The sequence below is a fragment of the Bufo gargarizans genome, chromosome 4, assembly GCF_014858855.1.
Source record: "Bufo gargarizans isolate SCDJY-AF-19 chromosome 4, ASM1485885v1, whole genome shotgun sequence".
Taxonomy (NCBI): domain Eukaryota; kingdom Metazoa; phylum Chordata; class Amphibia; order Anura; family Bufonidae; genus Bufo; species Bufo gargarizans.
In genome coordinates this window covers 424,159,381-424,180,587 of record NC_058083.1, presented here as the reverse complement: position 1 = coordinate 424,180,587, position 21,207 = coordinate 424,159,381, and the positions used below count along the sequence as shown (strand labels likewise).

The window sequence follows — 21,207 nt, the reverse complement described above, 5'->3', positions numbered from 1 at the left end:
TGGCATAGATGCTGCTTTTGACTCGTGCTGACCCCTGCGAGTGCTTCCCCTTAGACTGGGTCTATATTTATAGGAAGTGTAAATGCTTGGACTGGGAGAAAATCAGTAGGAAAATCAGTGATAGAAACCAGAGGGTAGTTATTAACGGCACATACTCGGATTGGGTCACTGTCACTAGTGGGGTACCACGTGAGTCAGAATTGTGCCCTATCCTGTAATATTTTTTTTTAAATTAATGCTCTTGTAGAAGGCTTGCACAGTAAAATACCAATTTTTGCAGATGACACTAAACTGTGTAAAGTAATTAAAGGGGTTCTGCACTTTCATTTAACTGATGATCTATCCTCTGGACAGAGGGGGCCATTATATATAATAATAATAACTAATAATAAAACTCTGTAGAGATTAGACGCAGCTGAAAGGAGGTGTCATGGCGGTCTTCTCTCCGAATGAAGACGTTGAGGAAAGTCTACATCACAGGAGAGGTCACTGGATTGATTAGGTATGTGGTGCTGTATTGTACTGTATATAATAATGTCCATCCACATATTTGTTTCACATTAGGGTTGGGGAGGTGGATTGAGAATATGGCCCACCCTGCCGCATCCTGGCCTCTTACTTCAGGTCACACTGTATTCTGAATTCTGTGGCCTCACAGCCATCTATTACATTATCTGTACTCAGAGTATCATCACTGTATTATCTGTGGTGTTACATGGGACTGCAGGTGTTATCTACTACATTATCTATACTTAGTTATCACTGTTAGCTGTGTTGTTACATAGGACTACTACTTTATCTGTAAAAATAGGCCTGTCCACAGATTAGGGGGTGGGGGGCGCAATACATGGCTTGCCCCGGGTGCTGGCAACCCACGCTATTCCACTGACAAGGGGACATCCTCTACGTCTGGAAGAAATTTGTTTTATACACAAATAGAGAAGGATTCTTTACAGTAAGAGCAGTGAAACTATGGAACTGTCTGTTGGAAGAGGTGGTTATGGTTAACTCTTTAAAAAAGTTCAAGAGGGGCCTGTATTGTTATTAGATTTCTGGAGAGGGTTAGTTGATCCAGGGAGTTATTCTGATTGCCTGATTGGAATCGGGATGGAATTTTTCCTCTAAAATGAGATAAATTGACATCCGCCTCATGTTGTTTTTTTTGTTTTTGTTTTCTTTTTCCTTCTTCTGGATCAGCATGCGGGTTAACTGGCTGAATTGGAAGGATGTATGTCTTTTTTCCCACAACAGTTTGAAAGGTTGAAATGCCAGCTTTCATACACGGTCAGGCTGGTACCAACCCTAAGAAATAAGCAGCTAAAGCAGCCCTACCCAGTGCAGTCTGGTATGCTTTGGGCAATTGGAGCAGCAGAGCTGGGCACTTAGGAGCAGTTTTCCAGCAGAATAAAAGTGCTTTTCCTTGACATAGAATACAGACACAAAGTGCACACAGGTATGCTTGGAATGTGTCTGCAATCTTCTGTGGTACAGGGCTTTTAGATATATTGGTGAAAAAGAGGTGACTGTTTCCCTTTAATGTATACAAAAAAAACATATAAATTAACAGATGCCTCAGACTGATGCTATAAAGTGACATCGGTTCACCATACAGTTCCATTGTAAAAAATAAAAACATATACATTAACATTTTTACTGGACTCTGCAGGATACAAAATCGTGGTGTGCTGCACACAGTATAGATCATACCAGTGTATTACTGTACTGCGGTGGCAGCAGGAAGCTCACGGCATCATAGCAACCAATGACGCCATGCGCTCCTGCACTCAGAAGAAATCCAGGCCAATATCACACAGTCCGTGTTTCAACGGCGTGTGCATGAGGCTTAAGGCTACTTTCACGGTAGCGTTTTTTGCGGATCCATCATGAATCTGCAAAAATGCTTGCGTTACAATAATACAACCGCATGCATCCGTCATGAACGGATCCGGTTGTATTATGTCTTCTATAGCCATGGCATTTTCTATTGGGACAGATTGTGTCAGAGAAAACTGATCCGTCCCCATTGAATTGCATTGTGTGCCAGGACGGATCCGCAGGCAGCGTTTTGGTGTCTGCCTCCAGAGCGGAATGGTGACTGATCGGAGGCAAACTGATGCATTCTGAGCGGATCCTTTTCCATTCAGAATGCATTAGGGCAGAACAGATCCGTTTTAGACCGCTTTTGAGAGCCCTGAATGCATTTCCCAAACGGAAATCCCAAAACGCTAGTGTGAAAGTAGCCTAAAACGATATAACATAAGTATAGTTTTAATTTTTTTTTATAAGTAGTGTAAAAATAAATTTAAACTTTGAAAAAAAAATCTGTATTTTACATCACCATATTCTGACCCCCATAACTTTTTATAGTTATGTCTACTGAGCTGTGTCGAGGTACATTATTTGCAGGACGATCTGTAGTTTTTATTCATACCATTTTGGATTGTGTGAGACATTTTGATCACATTTTATTAAATTTTTTGGGGTAAGAGAATGCGATGAAAAAATAGTGAATCTGCCATTATGGTCTTTCTTTCCAGTACACCATTCGCCATATTGGAAAATAATTTTTATATTTTTAATAGTACTAGCGTTTCCAGACACGTTGATGTCCATGATGTTTATATTTTTGTCATTTATGTATTTATTTTTTATTCTACGGGAAGGGCAGCAATATACTTTATCTATTTTTTTTTTTTATTTGTATACATTAGATTTTTTTATTTAGCTTTTTTATGGTATTGTAGGTCATATTTGAGGCTACAAAACTCATTTTTTGTATTTTTTTTTTTATAGATCCACGATGAGAGGAGAATTTCTAATTTCTTATGTTGGCCTGCCACCTCCGGATTTATGAGCTTTTAGATGCCGTGATCGGACTTGATCATGGAATCTGAAGGCTTTAATGATAGTTATCGGCATTATTGCTGGTCGTGGTCATTAGTCGCAGGTCTCTGTTTGAAACAGCGGAGACCCGCCAGCTTTAGTGCTTGCTGCTTTTGCGAGCCTGCGTCATGTTTACCCATCACTCCAGCGCCTAATATGTACGGCGCTGGTAACTAAAGGGTTAAAGTTTATTGTGGATTTCAAGTCAATATTGCTAGGGACATATCTGGATGGGGATTTGCCCCAGGCATATTTAGGTACGGTGGTAAAGAGGTTGCAGTATGAGTGTCTAAAATTACTGCAGCCGTGACTTGATTTAGGCAGCAGCTCTGTAGAGAGTCTGCAGAGAGGCTCTGTTCTCTCCTTACCACAAATGCGTGACTTACTTGCCTCACCTGCAGAGCTGTATGTGTATAAATGTTTGTGTCACATATATGAAGGCATGTGGTTTGTGTTTAACATGTATGAAGGTAGGTGTGTCTGTGTAACGTGTATGAAGGTGTGTGTGTAATGGGTTTGAAGATCTTTCGTTATGTGCGTTTCGGCTATCTATGTGTGTCTACATCAGGGGTACACAACCTTTTTGGTCTGCGGGCTGCATTGTCACATTGCTCTATTTAAAGGATCTGTGATCGGCACTAATTTGCATAGGCCTTTTACACAAGCCTATGCAAAGTGAATGGTGAGAATCGATCACTACTGAAGTCATTACAGTCATTCCTTCCTCATTCAGTCCTATTGACTATCAGTAGCCAGGGTCGTAACTACCATAGCGGCAGACCATGCCGCTGCCGAGGGGGCCCAGTGGGAATCATCTCCTCTTCTACTGAGGGTGAAAACTTGGTCAGGGCTCTATCCTCTAAACTTTAGAGTCTAAAGAAACAAGTTTTAGCAAACGAGGCAGTGGGGAAATGGCCCAAGTGTCATTGTAAGCGGTTTAGGTGAAAACCCTCCTGTCCTGTGTGTGTTTGGAAGGGGGGGGGGGGGTGTCCTGGTAAATGGCTGAATATGGTGCACTCTAATAGGGGCTTAAAGGGATAGCCAGGTAAAAAATATTTTTTACAAGTGCCTGCTGCGTAGTCCTGAAACAGAAAATGTATACTTTCTGACACCGTCTACCACCCTATATCTACCTTCTGGTCCCTGCACTGTGTACATCTGACTGGCTGTGGGCATGGTCACATGCACCACTCCAGCCAATAATTGGCTTCGGCATGGAAATACTGCTTATGGCTACATCAACGCTGATGCTCATTGGCTGTAGCAGTACATGTGACTATGTCTAAGGCCAGCCAGATTTAAACAGTGTGTGGACGGGAAGGTGGCCTTCTGTTTCAGGGGTATGTTGCGGGCATTTTTCCTATTTATAAATTAATGCCTTCCTTCACTACAGTATAGTAAAACCATAGAGAGAGTACTTACCCGCAACAACTTTTTGTTCAAAGAGACCTACCGTATACAACAATTGCCACTAGCACATCCGCAATACCCAGTCCCCATAGCTCTGTGTGCTTTTATTGTGTATAAAAACCGATTTGATACATATGCAAATTAACCTGAGATGAGTCGGAGCTTGAAAATATGACTCTTCTCTGGTCACACAAGTAAGATATGACTCTTTTATGTTAATTTGCATATGTATCAAATCATTTTTTTTTATTTTTTTACACAATAAAAGCACACAGAGCTATGGGGACTGGATATTGCGGATATGCTAGCGGCCATCTAGCAACCCATGTCCTCAGCTCTATACACAAAATCCCGGTGACAGGTTCCCTTTAAGGAGTCATTCCCCTATAGCCAACTACTCAGGTTTAGACAGATTGTGACAGATGATACAAGACTGTACGGCAGACTAGAGGACATGTGCAACAGGTTCCATGAACATATTTTTCCTAAAGTGGTACAGTGGCACCGACATGGAGTATAAACCCCTGGATTATGGTTCAGTAAAACTGCAGTTTTTTGGGTGCATTCCCCTCGCACATGAGTGAATGATTACGGCCAAAGTAGAAGGACCCATCTGTATGCATGAGCGGGTACCATTAATATCAGTGCTGAGCCAACTTAATAGTTAGCCCTTCTCCCCTTTTGGGCAGTAAAACAGTAAAGAAGTGTTAATAACCCCAGAAGATCAACATTCAAAGCAGGATATAACCCATATGCTTTATTTGGTTGCTTTGTTCTCAGGTGACACAAAATTGGTAACTGCATACATTAGATTACTATGACAGTTGCCGATCTGGTATTCTTTTGGGTTTGTTTCACAACTATGACAGTAAGCAAGCTCTAGAAACATAGAATGTGTCGGCAGATAAGAACCATTTGGCCCATCTAGTCTGCCCAATATACTGAATACTATGAATAGCCCTTGGCCCTATCTCTTGAAGGATGGCCTTATGCCTATCCCATGCATGCTTAAACTCCTCCATTGTATTTGCAGCTACCACTTCTGCAGGAAGGCTATTCCATGCATCCACTACTCTCTCAGTAAAGTAATACTTCCTGATATTACTTTTAAACCTTTGCCCCGCTAATTTAAAACTATGTCGTCTTGTAGCAGTTTTTCTTCTTTTAAATATTCTCTCCTCTTTTACCTTGTTGATTCCCTTTATGTATTTAAAAGTTTCTATCATATCCCCTCTGTCTCGTATTTCATCTGTATAGAAATGCCAAGTACATGCTGGCTGATAAGTTGGCCTTTTACCTAGCAACAGTAATGGGTCTATGACGCCCTGTTGAAGTTCATGTCTAGACCTGCAGGACGGAGGAGTGCATCCCCACACGTAGATGATGAGCCGGCACATGCGCCATATACCCAAGCGCCAGGCATAGTTTCTGTCACTCCTGAATGCTGGCAGTGCAAGTGACTTATGAGCAGGGAGACGCTGTGTTTACCGCACTCTCTGCTCCACGAGCGTGACAGAACCCTTTATACAGATGCTTGTGGCGATTACAGGATCAGCTGCGTTTCTGCCTAGTAGGAAAGGGGCCAAAAACTGTGACTGCATGCGGCCCACGGGTTGTGCATCCCTGGTGTAGATTAAATCAGTACTATGGATGTGTGTTTAATTTCATTATTATTATTTTTTTGGGTGGAATGTTTGCCTCAAAGATATTCCAAGGTACTGTACAACTTTGAAATAGAGTCTTTATTTGTTGTCTTTTTATTGTAGGTTGGAGTTTGGCAAACTTTAATGACCACTCTGGAAATGTTAATCAGAGATACCCATCCGTACAAAGTGTTTAATATAAAGCAGTTATTAAAAGCCAGAGTCGTGAATCACTTCCTGCTTGGTTGCCAGGTGCTACAGGTATGTGATATTATAAACTAAGATGGTTATATTTTGATGTTAAATTTATAATTTTTTTATATTTTAATATTTTTTTTGCTGGAATCCAGCCTCAAAATATAGCTTGGATGGTGTTGTCTACTATGCTTTAAAAGCCAAATAATATTGTTGACACGTCTTTAAGTATTTGTTAAGCAATAAATTTAGATATTTTTTCCCACAGGACTCAATAGTGACCCCTGTGGTACTCCACTAGTAATGGCAACCCAATATGAATATTAACCGTTGATAGCCCCGTTCTGTTTGCGCTCTCTGAGGTTTTTACTCAATCCATGTGTTCACAAATGACAATCCAATCTTATGCTACAGTATCAAAAGCTTTGGGAAACTTAATGCTGATACTCAATTTTGAGTTGATATTTAGGGATGAGCGCTTCCTGATCTGTATACACAGTGCTCGGTGAGCGCTGTGTATACAGCGATCTAGAAGGCTTGGGAACTGTCCCTGCCTTCCCTCTGTGTTGCCCTGCTGTCACTGACAGCGGGCAACCCTCTCTGCAGCTGCACAATTAGCGTGCAGCTGCCATCTCTGAATAGATGTTAAGGAACGTCCATTCAGAGAGAGAGAGAGAGATCCACCTCCTGGACGTTTATAGTCAACGGGCGGAATGTGTCACTTTATGTGGTGATCACTTTAAAACACTTTTACTTATCCAGGCCATTCTGAGACAGTTTTCTCATCGCATATTGTACTTAATGAAAGTGGGTAAAATTGAGTGTAAAAAAAAAAACATTTCCAAACCCCAATTTTTTTTCAGGACCAGTTCAGTTAGGAAGTCACTTTCTGGGGCTTACGTATTAGAAACCACCCATAAATCACCCCATTTTAGAAACTACACCCCTCAAGCTATTCAAAACAGATTTTTTCCAAACTTTGTTAACCCTTTAGGGGCCCACAAGAATTAAATGAAAATGGTTATGAAATTTCAAAATTTCACATTTTTTTTGCATATTTAATATATATTTTTTAAACTATAAGTTTGTATTATTTCATGGAAAAGAAAAGCAAGCATATGTATGGTCATATATCATGTAACAAGTCAGTACACTTACATAGCCCGAATTGGCGGTACAGACAAGAGATTCTTATGCACAATATGTAGAAAAGAAAAGGAGACCATAAACAGGTCTAATAACAGAAATCAAAGTCATAAAATGAAAACGGGGCGTACATGAAGGGGTAAAAAAAAAAAAAGTTTCTCTCTAGGGAAAAACAGTACTAGTTCTCCAGTCAGTCTTATGATTCTCTCGTCAAGCTAACTGTATTGCTAGTTTAGAATTGATCCAGGCACTCCACCTCTCGTAAATTTCGAAAAGGAGTGCACGGCTGACGCCAAGATCCGCTCATAGATAAAAGTAGTATTCCTTTTTAAGAGAATTTCTGATATCGAAGGTATTTCTGTGCTCCTCCATTTTTGAGTGATAGCTAGTTTGGTGAATAAGAAAAGGTGTGCAGTTACTAGCCTATGGCTGTAAGGGATTGCATTGAACTCTCTAAATAATAAAGCCAATGAAGCAAAACTGAGGCCAGAGCAAAAATCTCTTGCCATATTCCTTGGAGGAGTGGACAGGACCAGAGTATATGGAGGAGTGTGCCTCTTTGAGCGCATCCTCTCCAACAAAGATGTAGAGTCCCCGGGAAGATGTGGCACAACAGATCCGGTGTGTAATACCATCTTAGAGTGGTTTTCATCAGGGATTCATACTGGAGGACACATTTCAAATGTTTAGAAGTGAATGAGAGCTTTCCTCCACTGTCCTCAGAGAAGTAAATACCCAGCTCCCTCTCCCAAGACCTGAAGGGTGTAGTTTTGTTGAATGATTCTTTTTCTCCTAGCAATGTGTACAGCGGATTTTTGCAAGTACTTAGCGGGGAGGAAAGTGATCATAATTTGAATATGTCTGGGTTGGCGGAAAATTGGAGGAGGTTATTCACCCTGGAGAGATGTCTTATTTGGCGGTATTTGTAGAATTCCGTATTTGGAATTTGGAAAGTGCTATGTAGGTGTTCAAAGGTGATTAGTTGGCCCTCTTCAAATAGGTCAGATAGATTTCTTATTCTGCACTTCCTCCAGGGCCCAACATCCAAGTCAGGGATTAGGTATTCCAATATTGTCAAGGGAATTCGATTAGCAATGGATATTGGGCAATTTTTATGGAATTGGCTCCAATGTGATAGAGCGGTGGAAACTAGATGGGGCAGTTGAGGCTTTATGAACGAGGGGTACAGGGATGAGATCAGAAGCGCTTTTAGGCTGTGAGAGGGGGTTAATTTGGATTCTATGTTATCCTCCAACGACCAGTCTCGGAGTTGCACCACTTGCGACACTAGAAAATAATCGTGTATGTTAGGAAGTCCCAAACCTCCTCACACTTTTTGCATTAAGGTAGACTATATCCGTGGTCTTTTCTGTCCCCAGACAAACTTATTCAGATGTTTTGTGCATATGTTGAAGAAGAAAGCCAGTGGGGCAATGGGCAGTGTTTTAAATAGATTTAAACGTTTGGGGAGCGTAAACATTTTAAAAGCAGCGATGCAGCCTACCCAGGAAATTTTGTTTTTAGTTACATTGAGTAGGTCTTTTTCCAAAGTGGCTAAAAAGGGGAGATTGGTTTTACAGAGTTGTGAGATGTGGGGTGTCCGTTTTATTCCTAGATATTCAATCTGGGTAGTCTGCCAATCTAATTTGAATAAGGTGGATAGGGATTTGAGCTGCTGGAAGGGAACATTAAGGGGGAGGGCTTGGTATTTAGTGGCATTGAGTTTATAATATGACAATAATCCAAAATTGGATATGATTTCCATCACAGCTTCTAGGGATTCCTGGGGATTAGTCAATGAAAGAAGAATGTCATCGGCATACAGGCTAATTTTGTGGCATCTGTCTCCTATTGTAACTCCCTTAATTCTGCTATCTTGTCTTATCGTCTTGGCTAGGGGCTCTATTGATAATATAAAAATCAAGGGTGATAGAGGGCTTCCTTGTCGGGTGCCATTGGTGATGTTAAGTCTCTGAAAGTACACCATTAAACCAGACTTTAGCAAAGGGGCTGGTGTATAAAGCCTTGATGGCTGATAGGATGGCCCCGGAAAAGCCCATGTGGGACAGGACAGGGAATGCAAAAGACCAGTTAATGCGGTCAAATGCCTTCTCTGCATCTAAAGTCACCCGAATAGCAGGGATCTTTCCCTTCTGAAGAAAGTCAATGACGTTTAGGACTCTCCTGGAGTTTTCCTGAATTATATATAGGCGATATTTTTCTGGATCATCAGAGGGCTTATCCAATTTCGGGATAGTCACGATAGTTTCCTCGAGCAGCTCTTTCGGAATATCAACTAAGTCCATTGACTGTTGGAATATTTGGAGCATATGTGGGATGAGTTTTTAAATGTTTTGTAATAGGCATTCAACAATCTGTTTTGCGGAAGCGATTTGATAATCATCATTTCCTCCTGCGATATGGGAGCATTTAGTTTTGTTAGTTGGTCGTTACTTATGCAAGGAAGGTTAAGGGAGTTAAGGAACTGGGTCACGGCCCCTGATGAGCCTGGGGGAGACTCAGACGGGTAGGATAAGTTATACAAGGCTTCATAGAATTCCTTGAATGAACTTGCTATCCCTTTGGGGTCTGTTATCTTTGACCCTCTGTGTGCGGATTTAAGGAAGGGGATTTTTTATTTGGCCGCCTGTGTTTTATTCTGTGGGCCATTAGTTTCCCAGATCTATTGTTCTGCGAGAAATAGGAGCCTTTGAGTGTTTTTAATAGTTTTTCTTGTCTGTAAAGCAGACAATCGTTCAGTTGGAGTCTGAGGGGTAATTTTGTTCAGGGATTCTAAAGATCTGCTCTGTTGTAACAATGCCGAGGTACGTTTATTTCGTTTTCTTTTTACCCTATGGCCTACTTTTATGAAAATTCCTCTAATGAAGCCTTATGAGCATTCCATAGGGAGAATGGGTTTAGTACTGAGCCTACATTTGTCTGGAAGTATTTGGATAATGCTCCCAAGATATCCGCTCTATGTTTAGGGTGTTCTAGAAGAAAGGTGTTATAGTGCCATGGAGTATATGGGAGTGTTAGAAAGGTTTAGTTTATACTTAAGGTGATATGGGCATGGTCTGACTAAGTTATTAGTCCGATTTAGGACTGAGTGGCTTTGCGCAGGAGGCTCCAGGTGGCAGGAGCCTCCCCCTTTACTCACAGAGTGGCAGAAACATCATGCAGGCCCATGTGCCTTACTTTATATATGGCTTAGTCGTGCTATTTCTTCCACAGCATGTCGTCGATCTTGCCGCCCTTCTCTTCTTACTCTGTGGCGCCGCCTGAGGTGATAGCTTCACATTGCCTAATGGCAGATTCGACCCTTTATACAGGTGCATCTCAATAAATTAGAATATTTTGAAAAAGTTATTTTATTTTTTGGGGGTGGAGCTAGCCACTGAGTGAGACGGACATGGTTGTGAGGAGCTCCTCTCTCATTCATCTAAATTTCCTGCCATACACTAACCTGTTGTTGTTCTGATCCACCTTTGCCCTCTGATACACACCTAGTGGTAATTAAAGCCTTTAGATTCCGTGATCAAGTGAGATTATGGCATCTGAAGTGTGAAAAACCCGGAAGCTCGCGCTTGGCATACTCTGTTGCCAATGAGGATGCCGATAATTGATTTAAATGCTCTCAGCCTTGCAAAAGAGGCTGACATCATTCATGCTGCAATTTTAATTTTTTACCAGGTGGCAGGCTAACATAAGAAATTAGCCATATTTGTAGAAAATAAACAAAAAAGTGTATTTTGTACGCTCATATACAAGCTCCAAAATCATTACAAAAAAAGTTAAAAATAACTTAAAATATATAAAACAGTTAAACAATAGTTTAATTACACCCCTTTCGTATAATAAAAAAAAATTACCAAATTACAAAAAATATAAACATCATGTGTATCACCGCTTCCAACTCCACTCCATTTGGTATTTTTTTTTTTTTAACTGCTTCCCACTGGATTGCGTAGCATTAGAAAGTACAACTTGGCCCGCAAAAAATAAGCAGTCATACAGCTATGTGAATGGAAATGTAAAACAGTTATGGCTCAAGGAAGATAAACAAAAAAAAACTCTGGTATCCTAAGGGTTAAAGAGTTAAACAACTTCAAAACTGATGTAGACCAAAATGGAAACAAAGTTGGAACACTAGAAACAACCTAAGAAGACCTATCTTGATAATGTGAGAGTTCTCAGGAATATAGAACAAAACATACAATGCAACAGCTCTCTGCACACCAAGTAAAGTACAAAAATGCTGAATAATTGCTAGTGCTATGCTTATAAATTAGAGATGCTTGGCAAATACATTTTGTACAAATTGATTTGAGCCCGTCTGTCACACGTCAAGGCGATCTCTGTAAGACGGGAACCTAACACTAAATTTAACCTGTAAAATGCTATGACGGCTACCATACAATTCAGGGAGTGTAGGTTCCACATGCATGCTGGACCCACCTTAATTTTTATCATCTTTGGTGCCAAAATGGCCTCAATTATATCCAGGGAATGCAGGTACCAACATGCATACTGAGCCCACTCCACACCAATAAATGCAATGAGAACCTACACTCACTGGAATTGTATGGTAGCCGTCAGGAGGAAGCGATCACACGCGAAACGTGCATCGAAGAGCGCCATCACCTCTGCACCTGCAATCTCTCATTAGGTATGTGTACCATATATTAGGGCATTATTATTTATTGAATTATAGGCACATGTTAGGTTGCACATTAGAGTGGCATTAGGTAAGCACCCAGCAAACTTCTGAGTGCTGGGCGCACTGCATTGCCGGATGAGGGTTATGCTCAGTTCATTATTTATCTGTGGTACGGCCTATATATTTCTCTTTTCTTTTGTGTTGAGGGAGGTACAGAGGTGGTGTGTGGTTGTTGTCCCCTGCCATCGCGTTATACTATGTAATGTCATGATTAATACTTTTTAATATTGTCTTATATAAAATTATATTTTTAATGATTTAGGTGTCTTTGCACTCCATTTTTTGTGGGGTTTTGATGATTGTATGGCTGTATGATCTCTTTTTCAGACTAGTTTTATTTGTATTGTGTTATTGATTTTTCTGTAGAAAATTTATATTTTTTTTGTTTTGTTTTTTTTAACTCAGGAGCACAAGGAGGGCCATATAGCATCCATCCCTCAAGAGGTTTGTGGATCGTATATAAAAATCATTGAAGAAGTACTTGGCTCTCCTCCGGAGTTGGACCTTCTGAAGTTAATCTTCAGTTTCCTATTGGCAGTCCACCCACCTACAAACACTTTTGTTTGTCATAATCCCAATAGTTTTTTCTTTTCTTTACACATAGGTGAGATGCTCTTTTTTTTTTTTTTTCTAGGTAGATTTAATTTTGTGTTAGATGACAAATTGCTTAACCAGTTCAAAACCAGGCACTTTACCTCATTGACCAAATGCATTTTCCATATTTATTTATTTTTCAGAAATGTGACTTTTACTTTCATTTGATTATTTGATTTTTATTTGGGAATATGTAAAAAGGAAAAAAATAGTTGAATAGGTTTATTTCAGTAGCACAAAGTGAGACTAAGATGTTTTCATTTTGTCCCATTTTAGTAATTTTCTATAGGAAATATAAAGTTTACAGCCAATGTCGGTGGGACTAGAAGTTCTGTGAGCTAGTGGTGGTGTTTGCTTTATTTTGTTTTGGCATTTGACGTTGATTTTATTATTATTATTACTACTTGTTAGTGTATTTTTTGTTTGACATGACTATCTTTCTTTAGATGATAAAATATTTGAAGAGAAACTTAAATCAGTAATAAATCAAAGACATTCTTCAATTGGAGGCCAATCTGCAGCCAGTCCTGTGTTTTCAAGCAAAGGTTAGTTAGAATTTTCATACAGTATATACTATAAGGCCTGTCTCTGATGACCTAACTCTCCATCCATGTGCTATCCAGGCTGCATTTGCATAGCATACGGGCATATATAGTTCACTTTCAGTTGCAGCATTCTGTATTCTTGCCTGTTAATGGATCGGAAGCATGGAAATGGATACACACAGCCCTGTTTTGCAAAGAGAAATTATTACTTCTGTCTGAATGTCCTAAAAATATTAATAGGTAACTAAACCTTTACTGAAACTACAACAATGCAGTAGTGCTTCTCAGAGTGTCCATGGAAAGCATATTGTTATATTTATATACACGATCTGCCTGCTAGAGCATCAGGAAAATCTAAGGTGCAGAATGCTGTGGGAAGTGCTTCTGCACCATCCTGGTTTCTTTAAAGATTTATTTAGCCTTATTTTATATATTAAAATGCAATAATTTAGAGTTAATTACACTTTTTTCAAATTTTTGATAAGTTATAGGGACATATCAAAAGTATTGATCGACAGGGTTCCCAGATTGTAGCCCTCCACCAATTTATCGAACAAAGAATGAGAAGCACCAGGAGTTAGGAACCATTTTGCTGCCAAGGGCCATTTGGATGTTTGTCACATAATTTGCACTCCATACAAACTTATCAACTTAAAAATTTGACTGCTATATTTGTTAGGGGTAAATTACAGAAATTGCGCTTTAATAAAAAAAAAAAAATCCAGAGTGCTGTTGTTTTGCAGCACATAATGGCGCCTGCACTATGTATCTCATATATATATATATATATATATATATATATATATATGAGTTTGTCTGTCTAGATGTTCTTAATGCGCGACCAAACGACTGGACCAAGCTTCACCAAATTTGGCACACAGGTACATCAGGTGTCCGGGAATGTTTTAGACTGGGTCTCCGCTCTCTAGGACATGCCGTTCCTGAGATATTCCCCAAAAATGACCCACATTAGCCAATACACGCCTGCAAGTCTTTCTCTTCAAATCCCAACTGCTATAAACACAGTTTTACTACAGGTTTCCATAACAACCCAGCCATTTTTCTTTACTGTTTAAAGGGGCGGGCACAGTGGAGGTCACTGTTTAAGCCTGCAAGGTTGTTAATTATTTGTATATCCCTCTGGTGTCCAGTGGTTACTCACCTTCTCAGGATATAGTACTGTTTGCTGCTCTAATCTTTGGTGCACAACTTGGTTGGCTGAAGCTCAATCCAGGGATCCTGCTACAACCAGGAATAAGTGTGAGGTTATTAACACGCAGATGGACAGTCTTAGACTTGTAAGAAGTAATTGCATACGCAGAATATATACACGTGTGTATGTGTATGTATGTATGTATGTATGTGTGTATATATATATATATATACACACACAGTACAGACCAAAAGTTTGGACACACCTTCTCATTCAAAGAGTTTTCTTTATTTTCATTACTATGAAAATTGTAGATTCACACTGAAGGCATCAAAACTATGATTTAACACATGTGGAATTATATACATAACAAAAAAGTGTGAAACAACTGAAAATATGTCATATTCTAGGTTCTTCAAAGTAGCCACCTTTTGCTTTGATTACTGCTTTGCACACGCTTGGCATTCTCTTGATGAGCTTCAAGAGGTAGTCACCTGAAATGGTCTTCCAACAGTCTTGAAGGAGTTCCCAGAGATGCTTAGCACTTGTTGGCCCTTTTGCCTTCACTCTGCTGTCCAGCTCACCCCAAACCATCTTGTTTGGGTTCAGGTCCGGTCACTGTGGAGGCCAGGTCATCTGGCGCAGCACCCAATCACTCTTTCATGGTCAAATAACCCTTACACAGCCTGGAGGTGTGTTTGGGGTCATTGTCCTGTTGAAAAATAAATGATGGTCCAACTAAACGCAAACTGGATGGAATAGCATTACGCTGCAAGATGCTGTGGTAGCCATGCTGGTTCAGTATGCCTTCAATTTTGAATAAATCCCCAACAGTGTCACTAGCAAAGCACCCCTACACCATCACACCTCCTCCTCCATGCTTCACGGTGGGAACCAGGCATGTAGAGTCCATCCGTTCACCTTTTCTGCGTCGCACAAAGACACGGTGGTTGGAACCAAAGATCTCAAATTTGGACTCATCAGACCAAAGCACAGATTTCCACTGGTCTAATGTCCATTCCTTGTGTTCTTTAGCCCAAACAAGTCTCTTCTGCTTGTTGCCTGTCCTTAGCAGTGGTTTCCTAGCAGATATTCTACCATGAAGGCCTGATTCACACAGTCTCCTCTTAACAGTTGTTCTAGAGATGTGTCTGCTGCTAGAACTCTGTGTGGCATTGACCTGGTCTCTAATCTGAGCTTCTGTTAACCTGCGATTTCTGAGGCTGGTGACTCGGATGAACTTATCCTCCTCCGCAGAGGTGACTCTTGGTCTTCCTTTCCTGGGGCGGTCCGCATGTGAGCCAATTTCTTTGTAGCGCTTGATGGTTTTTGTGGGGACACTTTCAAAGTTTTCCCAATTTTTCGAACTGACTGACCTTCATTTCTTAAAGTAATGATGGCCACTCGTTTTTCTTTACTTAGCTGCTTTTTGCCATAATACAAATTCTAACAGTCTATTCAGTAGGACTATCAGCTGTGTATCCACCTGACTTCTCCACAACGCAACTGATGGTCCCAACCCCATTTATAAGGCAAGAAATCCCACTTATTAAACCTGACAGGGCACACCTGTGAAGTGAAAACCATTTCAGGTGACTACCTCTTGAAGCTCATCAAGAGAATGCCAAGCGTGTGCAAAGCAGTAATCAAAGCAAAAGGTGGCTACTTTAAGAACCTAGAATATGACATATTTTCAGTTGTTTCACACTTTTTTGTTATGTATATAATTCCACATGTGTTAATTCATATTTTTGATGCCTTCAGTGTGAATCTACAATTTTCATAGTCATGAAAATAAAGAAACCTCTTTGAATAAGAAGGTGTGTCCAAACTTTTGGTCTGTACTGTGTGTATGTGTGACTGTGTGTGTGTGTATATATATATATATATATATATATATATATATATTATACAGACAGTATACAACATATACAGACACACACAAAGGCAGCATCCACACACCATCATTTACGATATTCACTTCTTGAATCAGGGAGATTCCAGTGCACAGAGTGTTAGGTAGTGCAGTACACCATCCATTTACATATTCACCAAACATTGCTAACTTAAAGGGGTTATCCCATGACTAATGTAAAGAATGAAAACCACACCTCATATAGTAAATTACATCTTTCTAACAAAGCTAGAACAAGTCCTGTACCTCACATGGATCCAGAGGTCTCCCCATTCATTGCTCTGCTAGATTTATATCAAGCTTAAGTGAGTGTCTTTTCTGCTGCAGCTAAGGAGCGTGTCTCAGCTCGCCCTTTCACATGTCAGGAGGAAGTTAACCTCCTCAGGACCGCCGTACGCAGGATTGCGTCCTGCCGGCGGTCCTGCTCTTCTGGGTGGACGCATATACGCGTCCTCCCGCGAGAGCCGAGATTTCCTGTGAACGCGCGCACACAGGCGCGCGCGCTCACAGGAACGGAAGGTAAGCGAGTGGATCTCCAGCCTGCCAGCGGCGATCGCTCGCTGGCAGGCTGGAGATCCGAATTTTTTAACCCCTAACAGGTATATTAGACGCTGTTTTGATAACAGCGTCTAATATACCTACCACCTGGTCCTCTGGTGGTCCCTTTTGTTAGGATCGACCACCAGAAGACACAGGTAGGTCAGTACAGTCGCACCAAACACTACACTACACTACCCCCCCCCCCCCCGTCACTTATTATTCCTTTATAAACCCCTGATCACCCATGATCACCCCATATAAACTCCCTGATCACCCCCCTGTCATTGATCACCCCCCCTGTCATTGATCACCCCCCTGTCAGGCTCCGTTCAGACGTCCGTATGATTTTTACGGATCCACGGATACATGGATCGGATCCGCAAAACACATGCGGGCGTCTGAATGGAGCCTTACAGGGGGGTGATCAATGACAGGCGGGTGATCACGCATATACACTCCCTGATCACCCCCTGTCATTGATCACCCCCCTGTAAGGCTCCATTCAGACGTCCGCATGTGTTTTGCGGATCCGATCCATGGATCCGTAAAAATCATACGGACGTCTGAATGGAGCCTTACCAGGGGGGTGATCAATGACAGGGGGGTGATCATGGAGTCTATATGGGTGATCACCCCCCCCTGTCATTGATCACCCCCCCCCCCCCGTAAGGCTCCATTCAGACATTTTTTTGGCCCAAGTTATCGGAAATTTTTTGTTTGTTTTTGCTTTTTCTTACTAAGTCTCATATTCCACTAACTTGTGTCAAAAAATAAAATCTCACATGAACTCACCATACCCCTCACGGAATCCAAATGCGTAAACATTTTTAGACATTTATATTCCAGACTTCTTCTCACGCTTTAGGGCCCCTAAAAAGCCAGGGCAGTATAAATACCCCACATGTGACCCCATTTCGGAAAGAAGACACCCCAAGGTATTCCGTGAGGGGCATATTGAGTCCATGAAAGATTGAAATTTTTGTCCTAAGTTAGCGGAAAGTGAGACTTTGTGAGAAAAAAACTAAAAAAATCAATTTCCGCTAACTTATGCAAAAAAAAAAAAATTTCTATGAACTCGCCAGGCCCCTCATTGAATACCTTGGGGTGTCTTCTTTCCAAAGTGGGGTCACATGTGGGGTATTTATACTGCCCTGGCTTTTTAGGGGCCCGAAAGTGTGAGAAGAAGTCTGGGATCCAAATGTCTAAAAATTCCCTCCTAAAAGGAACTTGGGCACCTTTGCGCATCTAGGCTGCAAAAAAGTGTCACACATCTGGTATCGCCGTACTCAGGAGAAGTTGGGCAATGTGTTTTGGGGTGTCATTTTACATATACCCATGCTGGGTAAGAAAAATTTCTTGGTCAAATGCCAACTTTTCCAATTTTTTTATGCAAAGTTGGCATTGGAAAAGTTATCTTTTGCCAAGATATTTCTCTCACCCAGCATGGTTATATGTAAAATGACACCCCAAAACACATTCCCCAACTTCTCCCGAGTACGGCGATACCAGATGTGTCACACTTTTTTGCAGCCAAGGTGGGCAAAGGGGCACACATTCCAAAGAGCACCTTTCGGATTTCACAGGCCATTTTTTACACATTTTGATTGCAAAGTACTTCTTACACATTTGGGCCCCTAAATTGCCAGGGCAGTATAACTACGCCACAAGTGACCCCATTTTGGAAAGAAGACACCCCAAGGTATTCCGTGAGGGGCACGGCGAGTTCCTAGAATTTTTTATTTTTTGTCACAAGTTAGCGGAAAATGATGATTTTTCTTTTTTTTTTCTTTTTTCCTTACAAAGTCTCATATTCCACTAACTTGCGACAAAAAATAAAAAATTCTAGGAACTAGCCATGCCCCTCACGGAATACCTTGGGGTGTCTTCTTTCCAAAATGGGGTCACTTGTGGCGTAGTTATACTGCCCAGGCAATTTAGGGGCCCAAATGTGTGAGAAGTACTTTGCAATCAAAATGTGTAAAAAATGGCCTGCGAAATCCGAAAGGTGCACTTTGGAATATGTGCCCCTTGGCAGCAAAAAAGTGTGACACATCTGGTATCGCCGTACTCAGGAGAAGTTGGGGAATGTGTTTTGGGGTGTCATTTTACATATACCCATGCTGGGTGAGAAAAATATCTTGGTCAAATGCCAACTTTGTATAAAAAAATTGGAAAAGTTGTCTTTTGCCAAGATATTTCTCTCACCCAGCATGGGTATATGTAAAATGACACCCCAAAACACATTCTCCAACTTCTCCTGAGTACGGCGATACCAGATGTGTCACACTTTTTTGCAGCCTAGGTGGGCAAAGGGGCACATATTCCAAAGTGCACCTTTCGGATTTCACCGGTCATTTTTTACACATTTTGATTGCAAAGTTCTTCTCACACATTTGGGCCCCTAAATTGCCAGGGCAGTATAACTACCCCACAAGTGACCCCATTTTGGAAAGAAGACACCCCAAGGTATTCCGTGAGGGGCATGGCGAGTTCCTAGAATTTTTTATTTTTTGTCGCAAGTTAGTGGAATATGAGACTTTGTAAGGAAAAAAGAGAAAAAAAAAAATATCATTATTTTCCGCTAACTTGTGACAAAAAATAAAAAGTTCTATGAACTCACTATGCCCATCAGCGAATACCTTAGGGTGTCTACTTTCCGAAATGGGGTCATTTGTGGGGTTTTTCTACTGTTTGGGCATTGTAGAACCTCAGGAATCATGACAGTTGCTCAGAAAGTCAGAGCTGCTTCAAAAAGCGGAAATTGACATTTTTGTACCATAGTTTGTAAACGCTATAACTTTTACCCAAACCATTTTTTTTTGCCCAAACATTTTTTTTTTTATCAAAGACATGTAGAACTATAAATTTAGCGAAAAATTTATATATGGATGTCGGTTTTTTTTTAAAATTTTACAGCTGAAAGTGAAAAATGTCATTTTTTTGCAAAAAAATCATTACATTTCGATTAATAACAAAAAAAATGTAAAAATGTCAGCAGCAATAAAATACCACCCAATGAAAGCTCTATTAGTGAAGAAAAGGAGGTAAAATTCATTTGGGTGGTAAGTTGCATGACCGAGCGATAAACGGTGAAAGTAGTGTAGTGCCGAAGTGTAAAAAGTGCTCTGGTCATGAAGGGGGTTTCAGCTAGCGGGGCTGAAGTGGTTAAAGGATAAAACGGAGCATGTGCGGCCTTCTCAGTGAGCAGGTCAAAGAAATAAGAAAAAAAAACTAAGCAGGTGGCACTATACAGATGGATAGATAGATTTTATTCAATAACTCAGTGGCTATGCAAAATTTTAATTTACTTGCAGTTACAAAAGTTTTCAGATCCAGGTGCTGGTTTGAAAACCGTAGAATATTTTTTGTGGGACAACCCCTTTAATCAGAAGTATTGATCACAACTACAACACCCCAAATTGAATGTAGACTCCAGACCTCATAGGTTATGCATACACAAATCCCAGAGTGAATACAGACCTTAGACCCCAAAACAAATACAAACACTAAAGCAAATACTGACCAGACCCCAGTCCAGGGTTAACATCCTAATAATTCTTTTCTGGTCAACTGAACCAAAAATCATGGATGACCCATATTGTTTGCAGAAATAAACCCTGACCTATTTTAACTGCCTCCGGACCGCCTAACGCAGAATCGCGGTCCGGAGGCGGCAGCGCTGCGCACAGTCACGCATATATGCGTCATCTCGCGAGACGCAAGATGACGCGCTTAGCCAGCCCGCGCATGAGCATCACGGGCCGGCAAAAGTTAGCGGGGGGTCACGTCACCAGCCTGCCAGCCAATGATCGTGGCTGGCAGGCTGGCGATTTTTAAAATCTCAAATCGGAAACCAGTTTACACATCATATTAGTAAATATGATGTGTTAAATGGCTTCCCTGCTCCTCTGCTGGTTCTTTTCGTCGGTTGGTCTCAGCAGAGGAGCAGGCATCACAGTGAGTAGCACCAAACACTACACTTAGCCCCAGATCACCCCCCTGCACCCCAATTAACCCCTTGATCACCCCTTCTTGCCCCTGTCAATCACTAGTGAAAGTGAAAAAAGTGATCAGTGTAAACTGTCACTTTTTTTTCCCACTGGTATTGACCGTTAGGTTTTAGGTATAGTTTAGGCCCCTTGGTTAGGTAGTTTAGGGATCAGTTAGCGCCCAGCCCACCGCACCGCAGTCACTTATTCGCTGATTAGCGTATCGCTAATCAGCATTTGTACTTTTATAGTATCTGTAAGTGATCAAAACTGATCACAGTCAGATCTATAATAGTATTAGTGTCACCTTGGTTCGCCCTCCACCCAAAACGCAGTGCTTGCCCGATCAGGCTTGATTGGTCGCCCACACGTGCATTCGCCCACGCCCGCCCCGCCTCAGTGACAAATTTTTTATTTATTTTTTATCACTGCACAATCACTTTACAAGCGTTGCGGAGATAAAAAAAAAAATCT

General features: G+C 41.0%; 1 protein-coding gene across 1 annotated transcript in view; it reads left to right on the top strand.

Annotated features, from left to right (window-relative positions):
• Positions 1 to 21,207, top strand: part of LYST (lysosomal trafficking regulator) — a 556,878-nt gene that overhangs the window by 237,096 nt on the left and 298,575 nt on the right. The window contains 3 exon segments of the mRNA XM_044290763.1: positions 6,060 to 6,197; positions 12,403 to 12,601; positions 13,038 to 13,136. Coding sequence (XP_044146698.1) covers positions 6,060 to 6,197; positions 12,403 to 12,601; positions 13,038 to 13,136 — 436 coding nt within the window.